This window comes from Centroberyx gerrardi, chromosome 16 (assembly GCF_048128805.1).
Source record: "Centroberyx gerrardi isolate f3 chromosome 16, fCenGer3.hap1.cur.20231027, whole genome shotgun sequence".
Classification (NCBI taxonomy): Eukaryota; Metazoa; Chordata; class Actinopteri; order Beryciformes; family Berycidae; genus Centroberyx; species Centroberyx gerrardi.
Window position 1 is genome coordinate 28102533 of NC_136012.1, and position 26420 is coordinate 28128952.

At 42.8% G+C, this 26420-nt stretch overlaps 1 protein-coding gene across 2 annotated transcripts in view; it reads right to left on the bottom strand.

The window, feature by feature from the left end:
* abca1b (ATP-binding cassette, sub-family A (ABC1), member 1B) overlaps window positions 1-26420 on the bottom strand; it is a 67780-nt gene that overhangs the window by 2877 nt on the left and 38483 nt on the right. For both annotated transcript variants that reach the window (XM_078289123.1, XM_078289122.1), the window contains exons 15-45: window positions 25590-25812; window positions 24760-24981; window positions 23827-24031; window positions 22848-22961; window positions 21991-22165; window positions 20980-21111; window positions 20462-20739; window positions 18716-18936; window positions 17625-17700; window positions 16301-16551; window positions 14809-14860; window positions 14373-14504; window positions 13420-13568; window positions 12997-13121; window positions 12793-12891; window positions 12156-12345; window positions 11124-11218; window positions 10898-11036; window positions 10677-10751; window positions 9963-10132; window positions 7492-7669; window positions 6953-7068; window positions 6018-6162; window positions 5182-5305; window positions 4837-4966; window positions 4204-4330; window positions 4012-4074; window positions 3813-3919; window positions 2228-2369; window positions 1980-2114; window positions 1183-1286 (exon numbers count right to left, since the gene is read on the bottom strand). In XM_078289123.1, coding sequence (XP_078145249.1) covers window positions 1183-1286; window positions 1980-2114; window positions 2228-2369; window positions 3813-3919; window positions 4012-4074; window positions 4204-4330; window positions 4837-4966; window positions 5182-5305; window positions 6018-6162; window positions 6953-7068; window positions 7492-7669; window positions 9963-10132; window positions 10677-10751; window positions 10898-11036; window positions 11124-11218; window positions 12156-12345; window positions 12793-12891; window positions 12997-13121; window positions 13420-13568; window positions 14373-14504; window positions 14809-14860; window positions 16301-16551; window positions 17625-17700; window positions 18716-18936; window positions 20462-20739; window positions 20980-21111; window positions 21991-22165; window positions 22848-22961; window positions 23827-24031; window positions 24760-24981; window positions 25590-25812 — 4494 coding nt within the window. The remainder of the gene's footprint in view (window positions 1-1182; window positions 1287-1979; window positions 2115-2227; window positions 2370-3812; window positions 3920-4011; window positions 4075-4203; window positions 4331-4836; window positions 4967-5181; window positions 5306-6017; window positions 6163-6952; window positions 7069-7491; window positions 7670-9962; window positions 10133-10676; window positions 10752-10897; window positions 11037-11123; window positions 11219-12155; window positions 12346-12792; window positions 12892-12996; window positions 13122-13419; window positions 13569-14372; window positions 14505-14808; window positions 14861-16300; window positions 16552-17624; window positions 17701-18715; window positions 18937-20461; window positions 20740-20979; window positions 21112-21990; window positions 22166-22847; window positions 22962-23826; window positions 24032-24759; window positions 24982-25589; window positions 25813-26420) is intronic.

The window sequence follows — 26420 nt, forward strand, 5'->3', positions numbered from 1 at the left end:
CATTTTAAATTAAATATTGTCGTGCTGCAGAGATGTCCTGGCCTACACATCATATTCTACAGACTTAAGAAAACATCTTTGTTAGGTACAAATCCCCGCAAAAATTACACCATAATCATTTTAATACGTTTTTCAATGAAAATGAGAATAATGATGTAAAAATTATCATTCCCTCTAATATCGCAAATTATATCGCAATTGCAATATCAGTCAAAATAATCGCAATTAGATTTTTTTTCTAAATCGTTCAGCCCTAATGTGAACACACAGACTGCAGGTTCACACTGAGAAGCTCCGGCTCCTTTCTGTCCTGAGGCTGTCAGACAAAACATTTCCAAACGTTAGAGAGACTGTCCTGTAACCAGAAGGTCACAGGTTCGATCCTTGTGTCCACCTGTCCACTTTAACAGTGAGCATTTAACTCAGGATTAAACTCATTACTATGTCTCCCTGTCATGAAATGACCTGTTATTGTTATTTTTGCCCTTCTTGCCTGTTTCTTTTACCATTTCTTACCTTGTTTTTATTGCGTTCGCTGTTGATTTTATATATTTTTTATATATTTTTTGTAAAGTATTTGCAGCTGCACAAACTGCTATGTATTTAAAAAAAAATTAAAATGACAGTTTATTCATACTTAAAATTACCATGCAGTTCAATGCGATCATCATCAATTTGATTATTTAACGTGTGAGTTTAGCTTTAACATTATACCAGATATCATTATATACTGATATTGAAATAATTAGTAGGATATTTTACACAGGAACTGATCCTACACACAAAACAGCACTGAAAACAGGTCAGGTGATATATTTCCTATGAACATTTTTTACATATTACTTTGGCTGGTAAAAAGTATTGAATTGAGCAGTGAATTTGTTATAATTAGTTGTATCTCTGTTTGTTTTCTAGTTGCATCTGTTTCTCTTGTATTACCTTTTATTTCTTTTTTTTTTTGCCCAGGACAGGACATGCATTAACTATTTAAAGCAACTCTTTACTATTAGTTGTTTTTCTTCCATACTTTTTATCCAACTCCATTTTATTTAACTTTACTATTTAACTGTTTCACGGCACTTTCCCCTCACTGTCTCTTTGTGTGTCTTTGTATGTAAAGCACTCTGTAAACACTGTTTTTTTTAGAAAAGTGCTGTAGAAATAAAGCTCTTGTCATCGTACCTGTGTGAGGTGAGGACGACGGAGCGGCCCTCCTTGATGACGCTGTGGATGCAGGTCCAGAGGGCGCGGCGGGCCTTGGGGTCCATGCCGGTGGTGGGCTCGTCCTGAGACCGGCAGGAAACACAGGGAGAAGGTCAGGAGGAGCGGCAGGCACGGCATCTTCACCACAACACCTCCGCTCACACTTCTCTATCTCACTTCATCCACCTCTTTTACAAATCTGTCATTCGCTTTTTTGGCTTTAAAACACTTTCTCTTTCTTCTCCCTGCTCGACTCCCCTCCGGTATCTGGCTGGTCGTTCCCGTTTTAACCTCCTTTACCCTCTCCGGTGCTTTCTGTTCCTCTACATCTGTCTTTCGCTCTATTTTGACTGAAAACACAATCATCTCTTTCTTCCCTTCCACATCTTCCTGTTTCTCCTCCCTGCTGCCTCAGTTTTCTCCTCTCCCTCCCTCTTTAAAGCTCCAAACAGCTGATTCAGCAACACAAACAAAAGGCCCCCGCGGTCAGAGCGCTGTGGAGTTTTAATCTGGCCTTCGTTACACAACACAACCCCCCCCCCCCCCTCCACACACACACACACACACACACACACACTCCTCCCCCAAATCCCAGTCCCACAGTGAGAACAATTCATCGTCAGTCTGATTCCCTCTGAATGGCCCGATGCTGTTGTGAAACTCTGCTCGGGTTTGGATTCAACTGTGGAAGGAGATCAAGGGCCTGTGTGTGTGTGTGTGTGTGTGTGTGAGAGAGTGTGTGTGTGTGTGAGAGTGTGTGTGTGAGTGTGTCGTACCAGGAAGACGACGGGCGGTCCTCCTATCAGAGCCATGGCGGTGGATAGCTTCCTCATGTTTCCTCCGCTGTAGCTTCCTGCTGCTTTGTCCACGTATTTCACCAGACCGAGCTTCCTGATGCCCCACTCCGCCACCTGCCAGGGTCAGCATCAGCATCATCATCATCATCATCATCATCATCAGCATCAGCATCATCATCAGCATCATCATTATCATCAGCACAGAGTTTAGTGGAGGAAACACTCACATCGCACACTTCCTTCTCAGGAACGCCGCGCAGGATGGCGTAGAACTCCAGATGCTCGCGGCCCGTCAGCAGGTCGTTGATGGCGTCGAACTGCGGACAGTAACCCATGTTCTGATGGACCTCATCGATCTCCCTCAGGATGCTGCACACACACACACACACACACACACAGAAGTCAGTTAGTACAGTGACAACATCTGTAGACTTACACCTTATAAAACACCATCGAAGCAGAGGGGTGACCAAGTCAACTTTCAAGTCTCAAGTCAGAACAAATCAAGAGTCCAGTATCAATTTAATATCTTAAAGAAAACTAAATATCTAGGACTTTTCAATGCAATATGGTTTTAATAGGATAAAAACTTGGTAAGAGCATCATGAGTTTGATTTCTATAATCAGTTTCAACTTCAATAAATTCAATCATTCCATACAAATTCAGAAAACAGAATTTAAATTCAGTCGTCTGCTGGAACAAATCTCATCACTTTCAATCTAAGTCATTTACACAAACACAAGATCTCAAGTCAAGACTTTAGAAACCTTTTCAAGTCATCAAAGTACAAGTCAGAGTCAAGTCCCAAGTCACCAGAACCCAAGTCAAGTCAAGTCTCAAGTCTTCTCTTCATGCATCAGGTCAAGTCTCTGGGACTCGAGTCCAAGTCATGTGACTCGAGTCTCCACCTCTGCATATAAGGGACAATTCACGACATTAAACAGTGTCTGTTAAAGGATTTAGCAACATGTTACTTTACCGACACTTAAACCTGTGGATCAACCTGTGTGTGTGTTTAAGTGTTTTAAATCCACACTAATACTGTGTAAATGCTTAATGAAGATTATGTTTCTCATTGTTCATAAGTACTGTTCAGTTAGTATCTGAGTAAAATGCTGCTGGCATTATTCCCTGGTCACTTCTGAACTCGACCCACTCTTAATCCGCGTATTCGCTGATGTGTAAATAAAGGTTTTATTCCACAGAAACCGGACCGATCCCCGAGTGTAACGTCCGTCCAGCTGGACCAGAACAACTGATCCGTTACACCAGAGTCTACTTCAGGTCCTGGACTCTGAAAACAGCCTGGACCTGCTGACATTTCTCCTTTCCTTTGATATTTACTCAAACTCCACAAAAAGTAAAACTCTGCAGGCTTCAGGTGAGACATGGTGAGTCTAGACTTGGGGTTTTATTGCTGCGTTCACGGTCTAGTGGATTTACCGTAAATACGAGCTGCCAAATGGGAAAACATGCCCACATCACATCCGAGTGGGAATTAAAAGTGGGATATGTGGGAATTTTTGGTGTCATGAATTGCAGAAGTGTGTCGACGCCGGCGGCAAACAGGGCAGCGATTCCACTGATGTCAGCAGTCCAAGGCGATAAAAATCAAATTGATCAGTTATATTCACACTACTTACAAAAAGCGATCAATATCTGCTGTTTATGGTTGATTTTAAATTCATAAGTGATTTTGGATGCGGGCTTTCCAAAGAGTTAAGCGACCGTTCTTCCGCTTCTTCCGATGCGACTTGAATGCGCCGTTTGACCCCCGGTGACCTTTGACCCCCGGTGACCTTTGACCTCACCTCTTGCCGGCCACGAAGGCCTCCCCGCTCGTCACGATGGTGTCTCCCGTCAGCATCTTGAAGGTGGTCGTCTTCCCGGCTCCGTTAACGCCCAGCAGCCCGAAACACTGAGGGAATACAGACAAAATATTAATAACACCGTTTCAATTCAATACACTAATCAGGTGGAAGTTATTGATCCCTTAGTCTCCGGTCTCACCTCTCCAGGAGGAATTCCAACACAGAGTCGATCCACCGCCGGCTTCTGCTTCCTCTTAAACACCTACAACACATAATTACATTTAGTTTTAAAACACTTTCAAAGCCATCAGGGGTAACACATGGCAGAGGGCAGGCGCTGCCCCCCGGAGGACAGAGTGTCCCGTGGGGGCCGAGCGGAGCGCTGCCGCACCTTGGTGAGCTGCCGCAGCTCCAGGATGTCTCCGTGTCCCAGGCCGTGGACGATCCTCTGCCGCTCCCGGGACACGTCCTCGTCCTCCTCCCCGATCGGAGTCAGCTTGGTCAGCTTACTGACCGGCCTGCGGACAGAGGGACGGGGGGAGAGGCGTTACCCACCGCTGTCTGGACCTGACACCGTCCCGCTCAGAGACACTTCGGCAGGACGGGACGGGGGATCGAACCCTCGGCCCTCTCCTTACTCACTACACCCTGCTGCACAGATATGACCTGGCGCCCAAATTAAAGCAGCAATTCTGTCTGTTTCTACTGGAAATATACAAGCAAGGAGGGAAATTACAACCAGTTTAGCCTGCGGTTTGTACATTTGTCACAGCTGCCAATTTTACAGATAACCAACTCTTATAAAAATCAATCTGGAGGTTAAAATTGTGAAAATGTCACAAGTAATTTCTTTAAATTTCCTATTAACTTTAAAAAAAAAAGTCATATCATTTGATTTAATTTGTTAGAGCAGGTGATCTTTTTCAAATGGTGGAGATCTAATTTTGGAACCAAACTCTTTACATCAACTCCCTACCAAAGTGTGTGTGTGTGTGTGTGTGTGTGTGTGTGTGTGTCTCCTCACTTGGGCTTGATGCAGAAGCGGTACTGGATGAGGACGGTGATGATGAAGAAGACCACGCCCTCCACAGCCATGGCGAACAGGTTCTTCCCCACCATGTCCCACTCCAGAGGGGAGCGGAACCGGTTCTCACCTGCAACACACACACACACACACACACACACACACACACGCACACACACACAAACACGGGAAGCCCACTGTCATGATCACAGTATGAACAAACACTACAGTCTTTTATACGATGCAGTAATTGACTATAATACTGTTTGGATGTTGAAGGAAGCAAGGTGTGTGTGTGTATGTGTGTGTGTGTGTGTGTGTGTGTGTGTGTGTGTGTGTGCGTACCGAATCTCTCCAGGGCGTCGGCCATGGCCTGGTTCTTCACCATGTCGATGAGGCCGCGGCCGAGGCAGAAGTGAGGGAAGATCAGCAGAACGTTCTTCAGGATGTCGTTGATTCCTCCGATCTCCTGAGAACAGAAGGAAGAAGAACAGTTTTAATATCTTTTATTCCTCACATGTGCAAAATATCAAATTCACACTCAGTAACATAAACAAAACTGGTCTGGTCCAGTCTGATCTGATGCAGTTTGATTGATTCCATATTTATTGTAGAACTGATCAATACTTCAGTGGTTGTCTATGGGAAGAACCTGAACCTGGACTGATTCTAATGAGACGTTTTGATCAGATTCCACACAAGTATACATTTTATTTTTTATTATTATTGGTTTCAGTGGAGAGTTTTAGTGTCCCGTTGTCATTTAATGTTGCCATGGTGAATTTCAAAGTAAGAGTTTTAAGTTCCAATATAAATCAAATGGATGATACAGAAAGGATGGCATATTTAAAAAACTTATTTCAGCTTAATTTTTACTTTTGAAAAAATACTGAAATGTCAAAATACAGAAATGTCAACCATGTCAATCTTCCCGCGACCCCATTTGCAAATCAGGCGACCCCACATGGGCCGCGACCCCAAGGTTGGGAAACACTGAATACTCAAAATTTTCTTTCTAATTGTTTGCCAGGAAAATTTAAAGCAGCTTCAATCCAAAAAATATTGATATCAGCCTTAAATTGAATTATTGATATCAGCCTGGAATATATTCTGTGAGAAGTAATCTTTTACATCCATGCATTTTCTTTCTGGTTTCTGTTGCTTTGGTCTGTCAGACTCACGTTGTTGCCGAACAGCTCCATGACGAAGGTGGAGATGCTCCCGTTGATGCCGATGAGGATGTTGACGCTGGTGAGGACCACGTACGCCGTGCTGGGGATCTTAAAGAAGAAGGACGCCGGGTACATGAGCGGCGTGATGGACCAGCTAGGGAGAAGAAGAAGAAGAAGAAGAAGAAGAAGAAGAAGAAGAAGAAGAAGAAGAGTTAGACATTCAAACGCTCAGAGGAAGATGCAGGACAGTAATATGTTACACAGCAAATTCATCAGCGTTAATTTAAGTCTGAGAGAGGAAAACTCAACAGTATGCCAGTGTGTTTTTGTTTTTTCTCACCACATATCTGAGATTCCACATAGTGTTTTATATTATCAATACTGAATATCATAAAATGTTAAAGGAACCTTTCAGCTGGTGTTTGATGCAGAACATGTAATCATAATCCAGACATTATGATTGAATGTGTTTGATTTGTTGAACTGTCTTTTATTTGATTCATAATGTTTTGATTTATAATGTTTAGAGTCGAGACAAACTCTCTTAGAAGTGGAGTTTAATGGAATTTAATGTGTCGTGTCGTGTCGCGGCGCGTCGTGTCGTGTCGTGTCGTGTCGTGACGTGTCGTGTCGTGTCGTGTCGTGTCGTGTCGTGTCGTGTCGTGTCGTGTCGTGTCGTGTCGTGACGTGTCGTGGCGTGGCGTGGCATGTCGTGTCGTGTCGTGTCGTGACGTGTCGTGTCGTGACGTGTCGTGACGTGTCGTGTCGTGACGTGACGTGTCGTGACGTGTCGTGACGTGTCGTGGCGTGACGTGGCGTGACGTGTCGTGACGTGTCGTGACGTGTCGTGACGTGTCGTGTCGTGACGTGTCGTGTCGTGTCGTGACGTGACGTGACGTGACGTGACGTGTCGTGACGTGCCGTGTCATGTCGGTGTGTCTCACCCATAGAGCAGCAGCAGCAGGGCCAGAACAGGCAGGTTGGTGGACGAGACGTAGGCTTTTTGTTGGAAACACACGAAGATGATGATGACCAGCGTGGCCGGGACGATGTAGTTACACTGGAACACAGAGAGAGGAAGGTTAACGACAACGTCAGGGAAAGTAGAAATATATGAATAGTAGATTCTGCACAGTTCCAAGTGACCTAAATTACACTCCCTACATGACATGATTTCTGGGTAATAAAGTCCTTCAAACTTTCACAAATCAGCGTTATCTCCAGCTGCCACTCGGGGCACCAGAGTGCGAAGTTGCCTTGGACTTGGACTTGAATTCTTGTGCTTCCAAACCACAGAAGTACAATTTTCCTTTTGTCTTTTCACCTTTTATCATCATTACTTGTGCGTGTGTCGACATGTCGAAGAATAAAACTCGCTTCCTTTGCACCTTAATCCTAATCCATTTCACAGGAATTACTTTCAGGCGGTTTTTGATAATATATATAATATATAAATTGTGATGAAAAGTATTTTCCCCCTCACCATGTCCCAGATGAAGTTGGCCACCCAGTAGAGCAGAGGCTGCACTCCGCTGATGAACTGCATGTGCTTCGCCTTGCTCACTCTCTCCTGGATGAGGAAGACCACGAAGCTGGCCGGGACGAAGGACATGGCGAAGATGACGCAGATGGAGACCAGAACGTCCACAGAGGTGGTGACACTGCAGAGGAGGAAGAGGAGGAGGAGGAGGAAGAGGAGGAGGGGGAGGAGGAGGAGGAGGTACAGGAGGAGAAGGAGGAGAAGGAGGAAGAGGAGGAGGAGGAAGAGGAGGAAGAACAGAAGGAGGAGGAGGAACAGGAGGAGAAGGAGGAGGAGGAAGAGAAGGAGGAGGAGGAGGAGGAAGAACAGGAGGAGGAGGAGGAGGAGGAGGAGGGGGAGGAGGAGGAAGAGAAGGAGGAGGAGGAGGAAGAACAGGAGGAGGAGGAGGAGGAGGAGGAGGTGGAGGAGGAGGAAGAGAAGGAGGAGGAGGAGGAGGACGAAGAGGAGGAAGAACAGAAGGAGGAGGAGGAACAGGAGGAGAAGGAGGAGGAGGAGGAACACGAGCAGGAGGAGGAGGAGGAGGAGGAAGAACAGGAGGAAGAGGAGGAGGAAGAACAGGAGGAGGAGGAGGAGGAGGAGGAACACGAGCAGGAGGAGGAGGGGGAGGAGGAGGAGGAAGAACAGGAGGAAGAGGAGGAGGAAGAACAGGAGGAGGAGGAGGAGGAGGAACACGAGCAGGAGCAGGAGGAGGAAGAGGAGGAGGAGGAAGAGGAGGGGGAGGAGGAGGAGGGAGAGGAGGAGGAGGAGGAAGAGGAGGAGGAGGAGGAGGAAGAGGAGGGGGAGGAGGAGGAGGGAGAGGAGGAGGAGGAGGAGGAGGAGGAGGGAGAGGAGGGAGAGGAGGAGGAGGAAGAGGAGGGGGAGGAGGGAGAGGAGGGAGAGGAGGAGGAGGAAGAGGAGGGGGAGGAGGGAGAGGAGGAGGAAGAGTTAATCCTTCACTGTGGAAAGCATCGACCCATCAGGATGAAGCTAATGCATTGCTCAACAGTGTGTTCTGCTCCTGTAAAGCAGTCGATGGCTGGCTGTGATTTAAAGGATAAGAGCTTCACTTGCTGACTGCTTTCTAAGAATCTGCTGAAGTCGTTTCTGTGCATTCCAGTTATTATTCCATGAAATCAGCAATTTTCCTAATCCTCCTCTAAATCATGTAATGCTTTAAAATGTCTGGTTTGGATAATGTGGCCACATTCAAGTTCAAGACTTTGACTTTCAATAGAAATTTAGAAATTGGATTTGCAGCGTGAAATTGGATTTGCGGCGTGACGACCAACAAAACACACAGAAGACACGAACGACAAACCAAAATGTCGTGGGAATCTTTAATCTGTTCGAAAACTGAGGAACTCGGGAAACTCGGGAAAATCATCCGTCATCAGATCCGCTGTCAGTGGGTTCTTGTATTGGAGCTGCATTCATGTCACATGGGAACGACTGTAGATACGAGCTTCCTACTAAAACATACTGTTCACTTCAGGTTTCAGATGGTGTTTAGATGATGAAGTTCAGATGATGCTGAATTCATTTCAAACCAAATCAACATAATGGCAGTTTTCCTCACATAAGTCATTTTATGATCACGGCTCTTAAAACACCATGTCAGGACAAAACTACTGTCTGGATTTTTGGTTTGTGGGTCACATTACAATGTTGGTTTTGCTGAAAAACATGAAGTCAGATGTGTAATCACTCAGTTCACGTGTGAAGAAGCTGATCAGGAGAAACCAAAAAAAAACTACAATCATGGCGTCTTGATGGCTTCAAACCAGTCTGAACGCATGAACACTTCCACGCCGCTGCTTTTAACCATCAAGTCGTTCCTGTAAGTTATTCCCACATGACCTGAACGCAGCATCAGCAGCATCAGCAGCAGCATCAGCAGCATCAGCAGCAGCAGCAGCATCAGCAGCATCAGCAGCATCAGCAGCAGCATCAGCAGCATCAGCAGCATCAGCAGCATCATCAGCAGCATCAGCAGCATCATCAGCAGCATCAGCAGCATCAGCAGCAGCATCAGCAGCAGCATCAGCATCAGCAGCATCAGCAGCAGCATCAGCATCAGCAGCATCAGCAGCATCAGCAGCAGCATCAGCAGCATCAGCAGCATCAGCAGCATCATCAGCAGCATCAGCAGCATCATCAGCAGCATCAGCAGCATCAGCAGCAGCATCAGCAGCAGCATCAGCATCAGCAGCATCAGCAGCAGCATCAGCAGCAGCATCAGCAGCAGCATCAGCATCAGCAGCATCAGCAGCAGCATCAGCAGCATCAGCAGCATCAGCAGCATCAGCAGCAGCATCAGCAGCATCAGCAGCATCAGCAGCATCAGCAGCATCAGCAGCATCAGCAGCATCAGCAGCATCAGACTCGTACTCTGCTCTGGTTTCGGTCTGGATGGGATTCGGCGGGTTGGTACTCACAGCGCCACCTGGGACAGCTGCTCCTTGGTCAGGTTGAGCGGGTGGTTGAAGGCGCTGATGCCGTACTGGCTCGGGTCTTTCCCCTCCGGCAGGTTCGCCCGCAGGATGCCGTTGTTCATCACGTTGATGAAGGAGCCGATGCTGTGCCAGCCTTTGTTGTTGAACCAGATCTGCGGGACAGAACGGGGGCTTACTGTCACATTCAAGTGGACTTTAACCTTCATTTAACCAGCCGGTCCCAATTAAATTGATCACCAAGCATAATTTGGCCAAGAAATCATCATCAAAACAAACGGAAACCACATTTAACGATATTTGCAGACACATTATCTTAAACATCTCAGTCACTAAGTGCTGACAGTCAGCCTTGGTCTCTGTGTATCTGCTGAAACACAGTCCATCAACACTTCAATAATTAAGTGCATCCAATCAATTCAGGTCTGTATCGATCACTTTAAAAGTCTATTAGCAGTCCGCAGGGTCGGGGGCAGAAACATCTCTCAGCTATAATAATCAATGAATTTGGTTTCTGATTATTTATGTTTTTAATTATTCATAATGTAAGTTTAGTATCTCTCCAGAGAGGATTCACTCGCTTTATAAAAAACTAAAAAGATGGATATGGATGGATTAAATTACAGAAAGCCTGCAGTGTTTTATGCGATAATATTGAGTTGAAATGCATCTGGGAAAACAGGATTTGCATTTCCTCACCTTGACGTTGTTCTTGGTGTCCAGACCGTTGATGAAGCCCGACAGACTGTCCAGGAATCGGTCTGCAGCTGCTCCCTGCAGGAGAGAAAACACATGTTGGTTTTCTAGTGAAATCTATTTCTGAAGTGCTTTTTACTGATGAGACAAAGAGCTTTACTGGTTGGGATTTAATCTCTATCAAACCTCCTGTGTCACTGCTGTTAAAGCTCTTTCAAACTGACCTTCTGTAACTCGAAGATCTTCCTGACTCGCTCGATGGCGTCGTCGATCTCATTGGCCGGCGGGAGGACCTGCGTGCTCCTGGCGCCCAATGAGAAGCCGCCGTACCTGAACTCATTTACCCAGACCTTGTTCTTCAAGCTGTGAAAAGGCAGATTCAGTCATTAAAAAGCTACGATGCTTTTCCACAGATTAAAGTAAAGCACGGTGACAGCGGGTGTTTCCTACCTCTTCCCGATGATCTGTGCGTACGTCTTCACCAGGTAGTCGGAGATGTTTCTCCCCGTCAGGTTCTGCAGAGAGTCTTTCTCACTCATCTTCATCTGAACCGCAGCAGCACAGAGACAGACAGGAGGTTAAAGTCACTCTGTTACTTTACTTTTTAATTCCACCTCACTTTGTTTCCTTGCTACTCAGCCACACTAAATCCTCTTGGCTGATTCATGATTCCCATTTACACCCAGCAGTAAAATCTCACTGCAGATGGAGGATTGTTTTTTGTGTGTTTAGTTTCTCTTTCCTTTTGTTTCCTTTTATCTTGCGATCCACCTGGGATTACGCTGGAGACCCCAAACTGACATTTGATGGTAATCCATGATGTGTTTAGTGCAGTATAAGGCTGTCAATATTCCACTTTCAGCTGAATGTCAAAAAAAGCAACGAATCTGGACCCCGACCTGCCCATTGAATGCGTCAAAAACTGCATTTTTTTTAGCTGTAGGTTCATATTCCTCCTCCAAGAGATTTTTTGTTTAAAGCCCTGAAGAAGACCTACAGTGGTCGAAACATGTTGGCTTTTTTAACGATTTAGCCCCTACAATAAAGGCTTTTTAAGTGTTTTTTCTTCCTTGTGATTATATATTTGGAGTGCCTGGATTGTCCTGCGGTTTGTAGCACACTTTTTTTTCCCCGTTTCCAAGAGCATCCGATACATTTTTGATCCCAGCTTGATAATATAGAGCAACCAGTCATTTCCTTTTTTCCGATTTTTTAAAGATATTTCCCTCAGTAAAAGGCAAAAATCAGCAAATCTTTCAAAAAAACTGAATAACAGAAAGACTGCATGCTGTGAATCAACTCCAGATAGAATCTCTATCTGTTTAAAATTATTTTGTCCATTCATTGCGTCCTAATTTCATGTGTCAATATTACAGAAATTGTACCATTAATATTTGAAATTCCGCTGATTTTGACTCATTTCAGTCCATGCATAGGTTCGGGTTCGGGGGGTCAGGGTTCATGGAGGGGGGGTGTGTTTACCTCCGGCGGCGGCAGGCCTCCGGCTCCAGCGGGACAGTCAGGAAGCATCTTCTTCTTTCCATCGCAGCTGCAGAAGCAGGCGGGAGACGGCTCCTCCATGGTCCAGTTCCCCGAGCTGAAGAGCTGATGAACGCTCTCAGGAACCTCCGGAATCGACCAGTCCTCGTCCCCCATCGTACAGGGAGCGTCACTGAGGGGGGAGGAGGAGGAGGAGGAGGAGGGAGGAGGAAGAGGAGGAGGGAGGAGACGGTAAACAGACAGGAGTCAAGGGAAGTGAAATCAGGGACTTTTTGTTAAGTTTGTCTGGGGGAAATTCCACGAAGTCTGCAGTGTTTTTCCATTTCCACATCTTAATTAAAGCTGCACTAGGAAACCTTACACATCTTAAAAAACGTAGCCTAGTGCAGCTTTAATTTTCCTTTTTCTTACCAGGACTCAATACAAAATTAAACGCAACACTACAACACAATATACGACCCAGATTTCCTCTCAAACCCTTTCCCCTCCCTGTGTAGAGTGTCAGGATTGAGTCATATTTACACCTCTAGATGTCAGTTTGAATCAGAGACTTTTTGACACTGTTTACTCTTTTACTCTGATGTGTAAATGTGTAAATATCAGTGTGAAGAGGTCTTACGGGATCGGATGCCCCTCCATGCAGCGAGTCCCAAACCCAGGAGTGTCCATCAGCGTGTTCAGCAGCTTCTGCATGTTGGCGTCACCTGGGGCGTCGTCACTGTGGGACGAGAAACACGTCACAGCTTTTAAAACATCTGATTTCTTCTTCGTCTCTGTCTCTGTGTGTGTGTATATGATGATGATGATGATGATGAGTTCCTACCTGATGAAGGTGACCTGCTCCTCGTACATCCAGGGCTGCAGCTCCAGACTCGGGTATTTTCCGAAGGGCGGGACAATGAGACTGAAGACCAGAGCGATGCACACAAACACAGCGGGAAGAACAATCTGGAAGCACATAGAGAAAGATATAGAAAGATATAGAAAGATACAGAAAGATATAGAAAGATACAGAAAGATATAGAAAGATATAGAAAGATACAGAAAGATACAGAAAGATCTATGAGTTACTGAGAGCGACTGGTTCACTGGGCTGAATGTTCAGCGGCTTAACGCTCAGAAATCTGCACGTTAAGATAAAATAAGATGAAACTTTAATGATCCATGTGGGGAAATCGGGTCGAACCGGTTTAACTCTTTACTAAACAAAGCGCAGGCGGCCCCGGCGGCCAATCAGATCCCTCACCTGAGCAAAGAAGCCCTTCCGGGAGCGGCGGGCGTACAGGAAGCGTTTCCACAGCAGAGCCACAAACTGCTGCCTCTTCAGGCTCCAGCCCTTCACCTGGAACGAGCCTTTACCGTCCGTACAGTTCAGCCAGTCCGTCTCACGACACTCTGCAACACACACACACACACACACACACACACACACACACACACAGAAGAGAGAAACTGTTATATATCCATGTTTCAGAAAGCAGGATAGAGAAGCTCTGATTGTGTTTCTGAGTGAGGAGGGATTTGTTGATGATGGTGTTTGTTTTGAGGTTTTTGCTTTCCATAAAAAAAGAGTTTCAATGCACTCTTCAAACAAAAAGCTTTTATTTCATGGTTAGTTATGGAGAATATTTTGAAACCATACTTAATGTGTTTCATGCTGTGGCGTTTATCAGGGAGCAGCACACCAAGGTACATCAAAAACAACATTATAACCACAAAACACTGTATATATCCGTTATGGAAAAAATCATTACTTGCAATTCACCATTCAATATCTGTAAAATATAGATGATCCATAGATCATATATGATGTAAAAAGCTCCATGACTGGATCTCATTTTGTGCTACTAACATTTTAGTGTAACTTAAAAAAAAAAAAATAGTGGAGATTTTAAATGACTAAATTACTTAATCATTTTATTGTATTTACTTACTTTTATTGAGGATTTTATTGAGGATTTTATTGTGGGTTGTAAATAATTCTTGTTTGTTCTTTTCATGTTTGTGTTTATTTGGCACTGCTTGTAATACCAAAATACTTAAAATATAAAAAATATTTGAATAAAAACTTGACTGACGAAAATGGAGATTTCAGTTTAACTCAACCCACTACCCAGGTGTGTGTATTGCGTGTGTGTGTGTGGTGTGTGTGGTGTGTGTGTGTGGTGTGTGTGTGTGTGTGTGTGTGTGTGTGTGTACCTGGGTCGGCCTCGGACTCGTTGCAGTCGTCGTCGTTGTCGTCGTCCTCGGTCAGCGGGCGCAGGCAGCTCTGATGGTCCGAGCCTCCGAAGGCGTGAGTCCGCCGCCGCCGCCGCACCGGGAGGGTGCCGTCTGCACACACACACACACACACACACACACACACACACACACACACACACACACACACACACACACACACATACAGATTGAGACTCCTATTGTCCCTGCACCATGTGTATCATTAAATTCTCAAAATGTGTCACACAGACCAAACACTTATTACAGTAATAATAATTTATATACACTGTCTCTCTATAACATTGTGATCAAAACAAATGTTTGCTTTTGGGATTAAAGTGGTACTATTTCTAACTGGGGTCCGTCAGGGGTCAGAGGTTAAAGTTCAGGGGTCAGAGGTCAGAGGGTTACTCACCTGAGGGAACTTCAGTGTCGACTCCGTTGTCTTCAGCCACTTTCAGGAAAATCTACCAAACAAGAAAAGAGGCGACATGTAAAACCTTCCTCCAACGTTACACTGCATCTAAACACTAAAGCTTCTGTGAATCCTTCTGAAAACATTAATATCCCACTAACTAGGGCTGAACGATTTAGAAAAAATATCTAATTGCGATTATTTTGACTGATATTGCAATTGCGATATGATTTGCGGGAATGATAATTTCTACGTCATTATTCTCATTTTCATTGAAAAACGTATTAAAATGATAATGGTGTGATTTTTGCGGGGATCTGTACCAAACAAAGATGTTTTCTTAAGTCTGTAGACTATGATGAGTAGGCCAGGACATCTCTGCAGCACGACAATATTTAATTTAAAATGGTATTTTGACACACATTTCGCCTTTAACAAATATTGCGCCTCCTGCGATTTGAAAATTGCAGTAGGCCATATTGCGATTTCGATAAAATTTCGATTAATTGTTCAGCCCTACCACTAACTACAAGTTCCAATTTCTCAATGTAACCCTTGATATTGAGCATTAAACCTCTGATCTACAAGACAAAACGGGAAAATGACAGCTCAGTATCTCCAAACTGATCCGACTGAAGTTTCTACTTTATTTCTCCCAGAAGGAACGGCAGCACTAATAAACATCATAACACAGCGCTGTATTAAACATCATAACACAGCGCTGTATTAAACATCACAACACAGCGCTGTAATAAACATCACAACACAGCGCTGTAATAAACATCATAACACAGCGCTGTATTAAACATCACAACACAGCGCTGTAATAAACATCACAACACAGCGCTGTAATAAACATCACAACACAGCGCTGTAATAAACATCACAACACAGCGCTGTAATAAACATCACAACACAGCGCTGTATTAAACATCACAACACAGCGCTGTATTAAACATCACAACACAGCGCTGTAATAAACATCATAACACAGCGCTGTATTAAACATCACAACACAGCGCTGTAATAAACATCACAACACAGCGCTGTAATAAACATCACAACACAGCGCTGTAATAAACATCATAACAGCGCTGTAATAAACATCACAACACAGCGCTGTAATAAACATCACAACACAGCGCTGTATTAAACATCACAACACAGCGCTGTAATAAACATCACAACACAGCGCTGTAATAAACATCACAACACAGCGCTGTAATAAACATCATAACAGCGCTGTAATAAACATCACAACACAGCGCTGTAATAAACATCACAACACAGCGCTGTATTAAACATCACAACACAGCGCTGTAATAAACATCACAACACAGCGCTGTAATAAACATCATAACACAGCGCTGTAATAAACATCACAACACAGCGCTGTAATAAACATCACAACACAGCGCTGTAATAAACATCACAACACAGCGCTGTAATAAACATCATAACATAATAATAGTAGTAATAAACGCGGCCCCACCTCCTCCAGCGTGGTGTCGGAGACGCCGTAGCTGGAGATGCCGAGGTCGGGCAGCTTGTTGTCCATGTCCTTGAAGAGCTGGACGAAGGCTCCGTCCTTGGCGGCGCTGTACGGCAGGACGTAGGTGAGCTCGTGGCCCAGGTCCTCCACCAGGCGGGCGGCCGGGACGTGGCGCAGGATCAGGCTGGAGATCAGGGACACGTCCGGGGGAACGAAGGGAACGTCGCAGATGGACGCCGCCGGGCCGTTCTCTGGAGAGGAGAGGCAATATGAGCGTTTAACATTCATTCATATTAAGATTGTTGTAGGCGGTTCTGTCCGTCACGCACACAATCTCAGTGATTGATTTTTCATGACCTGATGCATCTCGTTGCTCCATTCTGGAGTTTTTAAAATGGCGCTATGTGGGGAAGATTATATTTGAAAATGGGGAAAATACCAGATCTATATCTCTAAGGATAAATAATGTTGTATTCAATATCTGTATGTTTACCTTCAATATCTTATGCTAGCCTAAGTGCCCTTGGTGTGTATTTTAATATATAATGTTTGTTTCATTATTTATATGTCTAATTTTTTTCTATTTTTCCTCTTATCATATCTATTATTATTATTATTACAATTATTTATTTCTATTATATTAGTTATTGTTTTTCAGAACTGTTCAGTGCTGAGTGTTTTGTATGTTAAAAATTGAAAAATGGCAATAAACTTTAAATCATAAAAAGAAATGGCACTATGTGTGGCGCTGCAATGTTGCTTTACTTGTTTGTCCATGTGTTGCATGATATCTGTCAGATTTTCAGCTTTTTCAAACTTCTGATGCGGGTCAAAACAAGGAGATCTGCAGTGTGCATCACTCGTGGACTGATGACACGTTTACTGTCGCCTTGTTAATTTGAGGATTTATTGTGAAAGTTGCTTGACAGGTTCAGCTCAGTCAGAACGCCTCAGATTAGACTAGACATTATCTGCTGAATAAAAAACAATGAAGCAGGATTATTCTTTTTATTTCTGTATCTGTGCAGCCTTTCACAGCCGTCACATTATTATTTCATGCTTTTGTATAATTGGGACTCTGCATGTGTTTTCAGGTGCCCAATAAATATTGATATTTTTGCATTACTGGCATCTCCCTTCCCTATTTTGATTATACAAGTTCTTCTACCTGACATCACAGCTTACAGAGAAAAACCTGCTGATGCCTGTGATTTTGACACTGCAGTCGTCTGTACTGCATGTCAGTACTGCATGTATTTCAGTACTGCATGTACTTCAGTACTGTGTGTGTACTGTGCAGCAGCAGAATGTGACGGAGACTCACCGATGGTCGCAGCTTCACTTTCGTTCTCGCTGCCCAGTCCTGCATCTGAACTGCTGACCGAGGCACATTCCTCCTCCTGAAGTACACAGGGAATACAGTACTGTGTTATAGTACACAGAGAATACAGTACTGTGTTATAGTACACAGAGGGAATACAGTACTGTGTTATAGTACACAGGGAATACAGTACTGTGTTATAGTACAGAGAGGGAATACTGTGTTATAGTACACAGAGGGAATACAGTACTGTGTTATAGTACAGCGAGGGAATACAGTACTGTGTTATAGTACAGAGAGGGAATACTGTGTTATAGTACACAGAGAATACAGTACTGTGTTATAGTACACAGGGAATACAGTACTGTGTTATAGTACACAGGGAATACAGTACTGTGTTATAGTACAGAGAGGGAATACAGTACTGTGTTATAGTACACAGCGGGAATACAGTACTGTGTTATAGTACAGAGAGGGAATACTGTGTTATAGTACACAGAGGGAATACAGTACTGCGTTATAGTACAGAGAGGGAATACAGTACTGTGTTATAGTACAGAGAGGGAATACAGTACTGTGTTATAGTACAGCGAGGGAATACAGTACTGTGTTATAGTACAGCGAGGGAATACAGTACCGTGTTATAGTACAGAGAGGGAATACAGTACCGTGTTATAGTACAGAGAGGGAATACAGTACTGTGTTATAGTACAGAGAGGGAATACAGTACTGTGTTATAGTACAGAGAGGGAATACAGTACTGTTTATAACACAGATAGAGCAGAGAGGGACACAGTAATGTATTGTATATGTACTACTGCTACTACTACTGCTATTACTGCTACTACTAGGACTACTACTACCACTATTACTGTTACTGCTACAGCTAGTACTAGTACTACTAAGAAGAAGACAAATAATGCTACCACTACTACTAATAATAACAATAATAGTTACTGGTAATGAAAGAAAAATAGTAGTAACAATAATGCTAAAATTGCTATGACAATTCCTACTACGAAGTAATAATAAAAGCCATAAACAGTAGTATCATTAGTAGTAGTAGTAGTATTAGTAGCAGTATTTGAGCGGACCTTCTTGGTGAAGGACACGGTGCTGGAGGAGTTCCTGCAGGAGCTGAGCGACGGCTCCGGCTCCTTCTTCACCAGCGTCAGGTAGTACCCGGTGCCCAGCTGGTTCTTCAGGTAGAGGGAGGAGCCGACGCAGCACAGCTTCCCGTGGGAGATGATGGCGATGCGGTCGCCCAAGATGTCCGCCTCGTCCATGTGGTGCGTGGACAGGATGATGGTCCGACCTGCAGGCGGACGCTCCGGATGTTACGGGTTTCAACGTAAAACTCTGCATGAATAACTACTGTCTTAAATCACTTTGTCAAAACTCATATTTTACTCATATTTTTTATTTAAACAAACGCTGTCTAAATATTACAAGTTACTGCCAGTAATTAAATAATTATGTATTTTAGTTGCTCTTCACTGTCTGTTCTATACTGTGTACTGTCTGTTTTATACTGTGTACTGTTTGTTTTATACTGTGTACTGTCTGTTTTATACTGTGTACTGTCTGTTCTATACTGTGTACTGTTTGTTTTATACTGTGTACTGTCTGTTCTATACTGTGTACTGTCTGTTTTATACTGTGCACTTTGTTTTATACTGTGTACTGTCTGTTTTATACTGTGCACTTTGTTTTATACTGTGTACTGTCTGTTTTATACTGTGTACTGTCTGTTTTATACTGTGCACTTTGTTTTATACTGTGTACTGTCTGTTTTATACTGTGTACTGTTTGTTTTATACTGTGTACTGTTTGTTTTATACTGTGTACTGTCTGTTCTATACTGTGCACTTTGTTTTATACTGTGTACTGTCTGTTCTATACTGTGCACTTTGTTTTATACTGTGTACTGTCTGTTCTATACTGTGTACTGTCTGTTGTATACTGTGCACTTTGTTTTATACTGTGTACTGTTTGTTTTATACTGTGTACTGTCTGTTTTATACTGTGTACTGTCTGTACTGTCTGTTTTATACTGTGTACTGTCTGTTTTATACTGTGTACTGTTTGTTTTATACTGTGTACTGTCTGTTTTATACTGTGTACTGTTTGTTTTATACTGTGTACTGTCTGTTTTATACTGTGTACTGTTTGTTTTATACTGTGTACTGTCTGTTTTATACTGTGTACTGTCTGTACTGTCTGTTTTATACTGTGTACTGTCTGTTTTATACTGTGTACTGTCTGTTTTTATTGTGTTGCCAGATTGCCGAAGACAAATTTCCATTTTATGTAAATTTAATGGACAATAAAGTTTTTCTTATCTTCTTATCTTTCTTATCTAAAGAAGAGGGCAGCAATTTAAAGCTGTAACTGTAAAATCTAGCTTTAATTTCCGTTTCATTTTACAGACTGCTGGAGGACGAGTCTTTTCTGTTGGGTTGACCTGGTTGTGATTGACAGGAGGCGGGGCCTAATGCAACCACAGAGAACGTTTGCTCTTGGTTTAATGTTTTATTCTGGAGAGGAAAAAGTCAAACACATAGTGAACCAGAAACTTCAGCTTTAGTTTGCTTTGTTTACAAGCAGAAGAGAATGGAGCTGAAGTGCTATATGAATGATGTTCATTAATAATGTGGTTTAGAGGTTTAATTCCCACTGGGGCCACCTGTGCTAAAAATATATGGTTGGACTCATGGTTCTGTAAAACTTTGGATAAAGCAACTAGCTACGACCTGGCTGCTGTTCTTCAGTTCTGTCATGAACACATACTGTTTCCTGTCTGAATCTTCTCTCTAAACCTTCAGATCATCTGGTCTCACCCTGTCTGTAGTTGAGCAGCAGATCCCAGATCCCTCTGCGGGCGTAGGGGTCGACTCCGGCCGTCGGCTCGTCCAGGATCACGACCTTCGACCCCCCGACGAAGGCCAGGGCGACGGACAGCTTCCTCTGCATGCCTCCGGACAGCGTGCTGGTCCTGGACTTGCGTTTGTGCGGCAGGCCGGTGTCCCGCAGGATCTGCTCGATCTCCCCCTTCACCTGCTCCTCCGACAGGCCCTTCAGCCGGGCGTAGAACCAGATGTGCTCCTCCACCGTCAGCCTGGGGAACGCAACGCAACGCGCGGGACATCAGGAACCGGACCGAGACGCTTCACCAACAGTCCATTTCAAAGTTGAATCAAGTATTCAGTACTTGACACAACGCAAACAGACAGTAACATGACAAAGACGCTTCACTGACGCTATAGATTAAGATGCCAAACTAAGCCAAGATGTCTTTTTAATAAACCTAATAAATGATTTTTTCGATAACTCGATAAGATGAAGATGAAAGACTCACATGCTGAAGAGGACGTTGTGTTGCGGACAGACGCCCAGACTCTGCCGGATGGCGCTCAGCTCCGTCCGGATGTCTCTCCCCATGATGTAGGCCGTCCCGGAGGTGGGGGGGAACAGACCGGTCAGGATGGACCTGCAGGGAGAAACCGGTCAGCTGCACACAATACTCAACCAACTCTGTAGTATCACTATGTAGTATGTAACTCTACATTTAACTTATAGATCTGCACAGTGTTTAGCTCTATATTGCAGATTGCTCTGAACTTTATTTAGCTCTAAATAACATTTACATCAGTTTTAACTTGGTGGTATTTAGTTTTGCATGATATTTAGCTCTACCCAATATTTAAATCAACATTTAACATAGTATTGATCACTGTACAGTATTTAACTCTACATTTCATTCAATTCTGTAAATTTCAGATCTACATATTATTTTACTGTACATGATAACAAGCTCTATATGTTAGTTAGCTTTACATAACATTTGGCTTTAGCTGACTTTTAACTTCACATAGTATTTATGTCTGCAAAGTATTTACTCTATCCAATATTTATTTCTACATCACATTTACCGACACGGTTACAAATAGCTAGCTACACTTGATATGCAAGTAGTAGCTCTACATCATATAATTATGCATTTTGTTGTTTTATTGTTCATTTGGTTTCTCTTCATCATCTTGATTTTGTTTTAAAAGTCTCTTTGAGTTTATGATTTACTTCAGCCAGGAAAGACAATTAAGAATGAATTCTTATTTAGAAGAGGTAAAAGGCATATTGATGGGAAACTGGGGAAAAAATAATACCAAAAAGTAATAATAGTGATCATATTAATAATATTATTAATACTAAGGAGGGGAGGCTCATATTTTCTTTGTGTCACCTGCACAGTTTCTATTCCTTCTCTTGTTTCTCCAGTTTGTGTGTCCAGGTAAACTGAGCCTGACCCTGAGTCTCTGTGTATTTGACCTTGTGGATCTGTGTGATCTGTATTCTGTATCAAACTCACATGGTTGTGGTTTTCCCGGCTCCGTTGTGTCCCAGGAAGGAAGTGATCTGTCCCTCGTAGAAGCCGAGCGTGAGGCCGTCCACCGCCAGCTTCTTCCCGTGGCGGTAAACCTTCACCAGGTTCTCGATGTAGACGCCGGGCTCCAGGTGAGCCGGCTCCTCCTCCATGCACACCGCTGCAACCGGAGAGGGGAGACGTTACCGGTCTGTGCTGCACTGGGAAAACCTGGATCTGCATGAGGACTCAGACTCGCTAAATCTCTATCATCTTTTAAATCACTTCTTAAAACTTTCTTAACATTTTTTATAGACTTGCTTTTATGGCATGAACTTTTACTCTGCTTTCTTCTGTGTTTTACTGCTTTTGCCTTTGATTTTATGTGTTTTTTTTAAGCCTTGTAAAGCACCTTTTAACTATGTTTTGAAAAGTGCCAAATGAATAAATATTATTATTTTCTCTTGCCCCAAAACTTCAATCAGCGCTGTTGGATGTGATTTGGCACAAACAAGCTGAAGGTTTAGAGCTTTCTTAGTCTTTTTTATTCAAAACATAACATGACAAAACATAACATGCCCATACTCATTCACACTTATACAGAAGTTAAGGTTCAGAAAATTGATATTCTACATAAAGCTATAGTGCAGATATGCCCTTTTTTACACCAAATTTACTTGAGTCTTTTGATTTTCCCCTTTTATATTAATTTGGTTTATGGTGACAAATGTGTTATTTTGACTATTAGATCAGACTCATTTTCAGCATGAATGTCACTCACACCTCTTTCGCACCAAACCCTGGAAACTCAGACACACAGGACGTGATAAATAAATGCAGTGTTGTGTGACGGTGTGTTTTACCTCCTGAGTTCCCCCTGCGGCCCTGAGGCAGTTTCCCGCTCCGGCCCTCTTTCTCTCCAAACCAGTAGGACTTGGTGAAGGGGAAATACCAGGGCCGAGGAATCCCGTACTGACCTGAGACACGGCAGGACAGGACAGGACAGGACTCGGATCAACTCAACTCGTTTCATCACATCTCATCACATCACATCTCATCTGATTTAATTTAATCTTATTTCATTTTTATCTCATCTCATCTCATCTCATTTCATCTCATCTGATTTAATTTAATCTTATTTAATTTAATCTTATTTCATTTTTATCTCATCTCATCTGATTTCACTTCATCTCATTTCATCTCATCTCATTTCATCTCATCTGATTTCATCTAATTTCATCTGATTTCATCTGATTTCATCTGATTTCATCTGATTTCACTTCATCTCATTTCATCTCATCTCATTTCATCTAATTTCATCTGATTTCATCTGATTTCACTTCATCTGATTTAATTTAATCTTATTTCATTTTTATCTCATCTCATCTGATTTGATTTCATCTGATTTCATCTCATTTAATCTCATCTGATTTGATTTCATCTAATCTCATCTGATTTCATTTAATTTCATCTGATTTCATCTCATCTGATTTAATTTAATCTTATTTCATTTTTATCTCATCTCATCTGATTTCACTTCATCTCATTTCATCTCATCTCATTTCATCTCATTTCATCTCATCTGATTTGATTTCATCTGATCTCATCTGATTTCATTTAATTCAATCTGATTTCATTTAATCTCATTTCATCCCGTCTCATCTCATCAGATTTGGGAAATAGAAAAATACATGAAAAAAAAAACAACCCACAATCATTCATAGGATATCCCTGACAAACAGCACATCTTCATAAATAAAGACATAAAAAAATGACTGAAATCTCATGGCCGTATTAATATCTAATACAGATGATCATTACTGTCGTCGGAGCGGCTCTTACCGGGGAAGACGGCCTCGATGTACCAGGTCAGGACTCCGTACAGGAAGGAGTCGAAGTACATGAGGATGAGGGCGGTGGTGAGGCTGAAGTCGTCCTCCTCCAGCGGACTGGACACCAGGTTCTTCCACTGGATGCCGACGCCCTGCTCCTCGAACAGAGCGAAGTACTCGCAGCCGAACCCGAACGCCACGGGGGACAGCAGGCTCTGAGGGGGAGGAGCCAACATTTACTTTATCATCTCCAAGAAGACAAAATGCTGCTGCAGAAAATAATACAGCACAATGCAGTACAGTAGTATAGCAGTTACAAGGCATTTGGGCTGTAAACTGGTGAGAATAAATGTTGAAAATAGTTTGTGATATTTTAAGTTTCATAACTGACTTAGAATTTGGTGACAATTTTGATATATTTTACCTCAAGAATTCAATATCATCGGTTACATTTTTTGTCCTACCTGTCCTGGTCCCAGCAAAATTATTACTATGCAATTTTATATTATCATTATTATTAATAGTAGTAGTAGCAGTAGTAGTAGTAATAGTGGTAGTATTTTTTTTTTTATCATTATCATTATAATATATATATACTGTACAACATTAGTCTGAAGATGTTTGATTCCTTTTTTGACCCATTTCACATTATCACATTATCACTTTCTACATGATGCCTCTATCTCACTGCGGTTAACCAACAGACAAAATGAAAACAGAAGAAGGATTAAGACACAGAACAACGTTTCAGTCACACAGATCCTCATCAGAACGGACATCCTTGTTCCTTCTTCTGTTTTCATTTTTGGTTCCCTGCATCTGATAAAACCGGACCTGCACATTCTATCTTCTTTTTAACAGACAAACCCGTGGACTCGTTAACGCGTTAACCTAACGAGAAGACGAGAAGACGAGAAGACGCTCGATCAGAAGCTCAACTTACGGCGAAGACTTTGGTCCCGAAGCCGATGTAGTCCTGCCAGGCGACGCAGAGCACGTAGGGCAGGTAGAGCGTGAAGTAGATGATTCCCCCGCAGGCGGCGGCCAGGTTGGCCCGGGCGAACACCGTGCTGATCAGGAAGCACTGCATGATGGTTACCACGGCGAAGGAGCCCAGGAACAGGAAGACCACGCCCGGGTCGCTGTACGGCAGCAGGTTCCCCTTCTGTAAAACACATTAGAAAGAACGTACAGTTATTTAATGGTGAAATTAACATAAACATATCGCACATTTTCAAAACTACAGCTACACATGAACAGTTTAGGAAGGAGAGGAGGTGAAGAGCTTCGTTGAGACATCCACCTTTTAAAGAACATGATACTTTGTGTTAAATAATTTAGTATTTATATTATAATATTATATATATATATAATATAATATATTATAATTTAATGGTATATTTTCATATTATACCTATATTTCATTCATGTTTTCTGTCTCTGTATGCTCTACTGCTGTTGTTTTGTACACTCATAAGGCTGTAATTCATATTTTTTTCATACTTTCAATCAGATGTGTTCCTGACACATTGATATTATCAGTTTTGTTATATTTAATGTTCCCTATCTGCTCTATTCTTACTTATATATACTATTTTTCTTTGCTGTATTCGACTATTTGTTGCTGCAACGATCCAATTTCCTCACAGGGATCAATTAAGTTTCATCTAGTCTATTTTTAAGAATTAGTAGCAGTATTATTATGTAAAAACATACCATAAAAACTCACTTTTTATACCCAGTCAATCGATCAATGAGTGGATCAGTCGTTACCTTGAGCAGCAGCACCAGCAGGCCGGCGCTCACCAGCAGGGGGATCAGGCTGCTGATGAACCAGCTGAACCACAGGATGCCGTTGTCCAGTCCCATGATCCTCATGGTCTCCTTGAGCCGCGCCTCCTTCTCGTACACCACGCTCTTGATGATGATGGCGACCGAGTACATCCAGGCCAGAGTCATGAAGAGCGGCATGGAGCGGCTCATCACACGCAGGAAGCTGGGGGGGAAATGTCCAGATGTGTTCAGATGTTTTGGTCGTACCGCTCACACAACCATCATGACAGCAATGTTACTGAATTCAATAGAGTTGCAATGAGAGAGAGACGGAGACAGGAAATTAGCTTTACCTAGAAAATCAATATGTAACTTAATATAAATCTCATTTTTTATAGATTTTCTTTTTACTCGTCTGTGTTTCTATTACTTTTGCCTTTGATTTTATGTTTTGTTTCAGGGTTTTTTTACCTTTGTAATGCGCTTTGTAACTGTGTTTTGTAAAGCGCCATATGAATAAAGATTATTATTTTCTTTTTAGGTTCTTAGATTCTTTTAGGTTTAGAGCAAACAGTGAGTAAAGTGACATTTTCCTAATTTCATAGCAAACTTTAAATGATTGCATCTTATTTATTCAAAACACGACACAGGAATTCAGTGTTGCTTCACGTTTTTTTAACCTGTAACTGATGAGAGGAAGAGAGAGGGAGAGAGAGGGAGAGAGAGGAAGATAGAGGGAGAGAAGAAGAGAGAGGAAGAGAGAGAGAGAGGAAGAGAGAGGGAGAGAAGAAGAGAGAGGGAAAGAGAGGAAGAGAGAGGGAGAGAAGAAGA